The sequence below is a fragment of the Mus caroli genome, chromosome 17, assembly GCF_900094665.2.
Source record: "Mus caroli chromosome 17, CAROLI_EIJ_v1.1, whole genome shotgun sequence".
NCBI classification, from domain to species: domain Eukaryota; kingdom Metazoa; phylum Chordata; class Mammalia; order Rodentia; family Muridae; genus Mus; species Mus caroli.
In genome coordinates, this window is record NC_034586.1 from 31,665,293 (window position 1) to 31,670,726 (window position 5,434).

The 5,434-nt window shown below is 48.0% G+C and overlaps 1 protein-coding gene across 1 annotated transcript in view; it reads left to right on the forward strand.

The window, feature by feature from the left end:
- The window catches only part of Slc44a4 (solute carrier family 44 member 4), a 16,911-nt gene extending 11,916 nt beyond the window's left edge, over window positions 1–4,995 (forward strand). Inside the window, exons 14-21 of the mRNA XM_021149668.2 lie at window positions 2,137–2,387; window positions 2,481–2,575; window positions 2,671–2,774; window positions 2,885–2,958; window positions 3,100–3,170; window positions 3,273–3,367; window positions 3,444–3,528; window positions 4,779–4,995. Coding sequence (XP_021005327.1) covers window positions 2,137–2,387; window positions 2,481–2,575; window positions 2,671–2,774; window positions 2,885–2,958; window positions 3,100–3,170; window positions 3,273–3,367; window positions 3,444–3,528; window positions 4,779–4,900 — 897 coding nt within the window. The 3' untranslated portion in view covers window positions 4,901–4,995. The remainder of the gene's footprint in view (window positions 1–2,136; window positions 2,388–2,480; window positions 2,576–2,670; window positions 2,775–2,884; window positions 2,959–3,099; window positions 3,171–3,272; window positions 3,368–3,443; window positions 3,529–4,778) is intronic.
- The last annotated feature ends 439 nt before the right edge of the window (window positions 4,996–5,434 follow it).

Below are 5,434 nucleotides of genomic sequence, written 5' to 3' on the forward strand. Positions count from 1 at the left end.
AAAAAAAAAAAAAAAGGTTTTTCTCTCCCCCTCTTTTAAAATTTTTATATCTTTTATTATTTCATTATTTCATGCACTTTATTATTATTTTATTTTGTGCATACAGGTGTCTGTCCTACATGTATGTCTATGCTTAGCATTGTATTTGCTATCTAAAGAGGCCAGAAGAGGGCATCATATCTCCTGGAACTAGAGTTATAGATAGTGGTAAGCCATCATGTGGGTGCTGGGAATGGACCTCTGGTTCTCTTACAAGAGCAGCCAGAGGCATGCCATAGCTGGCTTGCTTTTCTTTTTCTTTCTTCCTCTTCTCCTCTTTCTTTCCAGGCTGACCTGAAATGTAGTACCACATAGCACATAGGTAGTTTGAATACAAACTGTACCATACCACTTTACATGTAAATAAGGGGGGGGGCTTTTTGTTTTGTTTTAAAGATTGTATGTGAGTACACTGTAGCTGTCTTCAGACACACCAGAAGAGGGCTTCAGATCCCATTACTGATGGTTGTGAGCCACCACGTAGTTGCTGGGAATTGAACTCAGGACCTCTGGAAGAGCAGTCAGTGCTCTTAACTGCTGAGCCATCTCTTCAGTCCAATAAGGTGGATCTCAGACAGCATTTTCTTGCTTGCTTGTTTGTTTATCTATTCATAGACAGGGTCTGATTGTAGCTCAGGCTGGCTTGAAACTTGCTGTGTGGCCAAGAATGATCTTGAACTTCTGATCCTCCTGTCTCTGCCTCCCATGTGCTGTGACGACAGGTGTGCCCCAAAGTGCAGTTTTTCAAAAGTGACCTGTGTACATTGGTGTTGTGACTGTGTGCATGTCAATGTGAGGTTGTTAGATGCCCGGGGACTGGAATTACAGACCCGCCATGTGGGTGCTGGGAATTGAACCTGGTTCACTCTGGAAGAATAGCCAGTGCTCTTAACCGCTGAGTCATCTCTCCAGTCCCCACTCAGGGTTTGATGTGGTGGCTTTGTGCATGGTAGGCAAGCACTCTATCAGCTGATATCCTTCCCTAGCCCCTCAACAGATCGCTCAGAAAGCAGGGCAGTGATAAAAAGTTGTCTTTTGTTCCTGAAGCCCCGAGTTCTACACTAGAAATGAGGAGGAGAGGTGGCTGCAGGGGCTGAGGTGGGCATAAGGATAACGAAAGCAGGGCAGGAGGCTCAATTTTGTGTATGAGTTTTATAGGATGTGTGAGATTTGGTGTTCAGTCCCAGCAAAGCAAATGCATACACACACATATAACACAAACTCTCACACACAAACACAAATATGTACCACACACTCATACCCACACATACTACACCCACATACATGTACCACACATACATACAATGCACTCACACATGCACACATATTAACATAAAACACATATGCACACATATACCACACACACATACATGTACCACACATACATACACAAATACCACACACACATGCATGTACCATACATATATACACACATACCACACACTCACACACACATACCACACACATATGTGTACCACACATACATACACACATATAACACACCCTCACATATACCATACACATATGTGTACTACACACACACATACATGTACCACACACATAGTCACACATACATGTACCACACACACAGTCACACATACATGTACCACACACACATACATGCACTGCACACACACACATCCCACAGACATGTACACACACATACAGACAAGCACATACATACAGATACACACATGCATACACTTGCACATATGCATGCACCACACACGTGTGCACACACACACCACAGATGCATGCACACAGACACACACACACATGCATGCTATAACTGTGTCATTGTTAGAGCCCACAAAGTCACTTTAGTATCACTAAATACGCACAGTGTGTTCAGTGCATACAAGGCTTCTCCAGAAGCAAACTGCTGGGAAAGTAAGAGGGAGACAGGGGTCGAAAACATCCACGCACGCACCTCGCTTGCCTTCTGAATAGCTTGTGCCAATCTGGAAACCAGGAAGCTGCTTAGTCACACTATGGCAGCACTGAGGTGGTCTGAGTCTGGAGGCCACTAGGAACAGGGAAGGTCAAGGATTTGCCTGCAACTCCGGGCATGAACCTGCTATGTCCTGTCACCCCCAGGCCCCATTGAATTCCTCGTGCCCAAACCTCATGTGCGTCTTCAGGGGCTACTCGACCACAGGCCTAGCCCAGCGTTCTCTCTTCAACCTGCAAATCTACGGAGTCCTGGGGCTCTTCTGGACTGTTAACTGGGTACTGGCCCTGGGCCAGTGTGTCCTTGCCGGGGCCTTCGCCTCTTTCTACTGGGCCTTTCACAAGCCTCGAGACATCCCTACCTTCCCTTTAAGCTCAGCCTTCATCCGCACACTCCGGTAAACCAGGGGCAACCGCCTAGGGAAGTGTTAGTCCTAGAGATACCAGGGGTCCTGGGGTGCCTCATCTCACCTAACTAACTGCCCCTGCAGTTACCACACTGGCTCACTGGCGTTTGGAGCCCTCATTCTGTCCCTTGTGCAGATAGCCCGGGTTATCCTGGAGTATATCGACCACAAGCTAAGAGGTGAGCAGGTGGTGGGCTGAGAAGCCAGGGCCTTGGAAGGGCAGGCAGACAAAGGCAGAAGCCGGCGGCTAAGTGTGAGCTTCCTTTGTCCCCAGGATCCCAGAACCCTGTGGCCCGCTGCATCATCTGCTGCTTCAAGTGTTGCCTCTGGTGTCTGGAGAAGTTTATTAAGTTCCTCAACCGCAATGCCTACATCATGGTGAGCAAAACCTCCATCCGTCCCTGGCTCTGTGTCCCTCAGCCCGGGCTCCACCATCACGTGGGCAAGCTCACCAGAGGTGTGGCTCAGACCTTCCCTGCTCCTCACAGATCGCCATCTATGGGAAGAATTTTTGTGTCTCAGCCAAAAATGCCTTCATGCTGCTCATGAGGAATGTTCTCAGGTCAGACCGCCATGCCCCAGTGGGGTCTCCCACCCACTTCTCCCATCCCAAAGCTGGTCTCAGAAATGTCCTGTGCTTGGTCCAGTGCCACACCATCACCTGCCAGGACCCTCACCCCAGGCTATCCTGACTTCCATGTAGGGTCGTCGTCCTGGATAAAGTCACTGACCTGCTGCTGTTCTTTGGGAAGCTGCTGGTGGTTGGAGGTGTTGGTAAGGGTCAAGACCAGGGTTTACAGGGTCAGGCGCCCCCTGGGGTGCAGGAAGGGGGAGTCCTCGGAAGAACAGCACTGACCGCAGGACTCTTTCCCACAGGTGTTCTGTCCTTCTTCTTTTTCTCCGGTCGTATCAAGGGGCTGGGGAAAGACTTTGAGAACCCCAACCTCAACTATTATTGGCTGCCCATCATGGTGAGTGACACCTCTCTCTGCCCCACCCACATCCCCAGAGGAGCCTAGGGCTCCCAATCAGTCTTGTCTCTTGCAGACCTCCATCATGGGAGCCTACGTCATTGCCAGTGGCTTCTTCAGCGTCTTTGGAATGTGTGTAGACACGCTCTTCCTCTGCTTCCGTGAGTGTCCCCCCCCCCCAACCCTCCACCTACCCTCAAGCTCTTAGGCCCCCAGGCTTCTCTTAGAGACTGGTTGCTTGTTGTGAGCTAAAGGAGCCAGGGGGGTGTGTCTTCAGACACTCTAAGGCTAGACGTTTAAGAAGGAAAGAAGGGCAGCCGGGTGTGGTGGCGCACGCCTTTAATTCCAGCACTCGGGAGGCAGAGGCAGGCGGATTTCTGAGTTTGAGGACAGCCTGGTCTACAGAGTGAGTTTCAGGACAGCCAGAGCTACACAGAGAAACCCTGTCTCGAAAAACCAAAAAAAAAAAAAAAAAAAAAAAAAAAGAAGAAGGAAAGAAGGGAATACAGCCTGGGCATTCTCAGACAGGGGAAACTTCTCAGCCGGAGGCCTGAGTTTAACCACAAAACACTTCCTAGGAGGTAGTCAGGTTTTTTTGGTTTTGTTTTGTTTTGTTTTTTGGTGTGTGTGTGTGTGGGGGGGGTCATGCATCGAGGTGAGACAGGAACAGACTATAGTACAGACTGACCCGGAACTAAGTCTATAGCTAAGGCTGACTCAGAGTCATGATCTTCCTACCTCAGCCCCCAAGTGCTAGAATTCTTGTGTTTTTTGACCTGGTGACAATGGTGACCATGATATAGAAGCCAGAGCCTTGGGCCTGAGAAGCAGGAATGGCCCTACCGCGGTAGCAGCCCCCCAGCCATGCACTAAGCAATGGACATGAATATTTTATTGTTTTATGGGTTTTGCTTGTTGCTTAAATTTTATTTATTTACATCAGGCCTCTCTATGTATTCTTGGCTAGCTCCTACTATATAGACTAGGCTAGACCTAACTCAAAACAATCTTCTGGCCTTTGCCTCCCAAGCGCTAAAATCATGGGTATGCACAACCATTCTCAAGACAGAGTTTTGCTGTGGAGACCTCAGGGGCCTTTGTAGTCTAAGTCCTCCCATGTCTACCTCCTAAATGTTGGGATTACAGAGAAAGCCACCATGATGGTCTGGCATGCGATTTTTCTTTATCTTGTTATCACCCTATGACACATACAGTTATTTATCCCACTTTGTGTGAGGAAAAACAGGTTATACAGCCTGGTCTACAGCCAGCCAGGGAGGTTGTATCAAACTGCCTGAAGTGGCCCGGACAGGAAACCAGGCTGTTTGGTTTATACACCCCAGATTATTTTGGGGTACAGTGGGGGTGCCATTATCAGGATCCACCCTGACGGATCTACTTTGCCTCTCAGTCGAGGACCTGGAGAGAAATGACGGTTCCCAGGAGCGGCCTTACTACATGCCCAAGGCACTCCTGAAGATTCTGGGCAAGAAGAATGAGGCACCTACAGGGGGAAAGACCAGGAAGAAGTGAGAGACTCATCATGACCCAGAAATGCAGCCCTCCTGTACAGAAGCCCTGCCTTCGATGCCTTGAGAATCACGATTTTGTAGAAAACAGATTTTATTAAAGACTAATATTTTATATTCTTGATACGTTTATGGCTTTATTTTCAGTGAAAACTCACTTCCTTTTTTTTTTTAATTAAAATCCAAATTGCTATCACATGGTTCGATACCCAGTAAGAAAAACTTGTTCGGTGACTAAGGCCAGGACACTGGGGTGTAACTCAGCTGGTAGAGTTTGCGTAGCATGGAAGGGTCCCCGGATTCTGTCTATAGCATAAGCAGGGCTGGGACTCATGCCTGTAATCGGTACTTGGGAGGTAGAGGCAGGAGCATTGGAATTTCCAAGTTATCTGTGTTTGTTTAGAGACAGAATTTCTCTGTGTAGCCCTGGCTATCCTGGAACTCACTCTGTAGACCAGGCTGGCCTAGAACTCAGGAAGGAGGGTGTCTCTGTTTTCATTCATTCGTCGCTTTTTTTTTTTTTTTTTTTTTTTTTTTT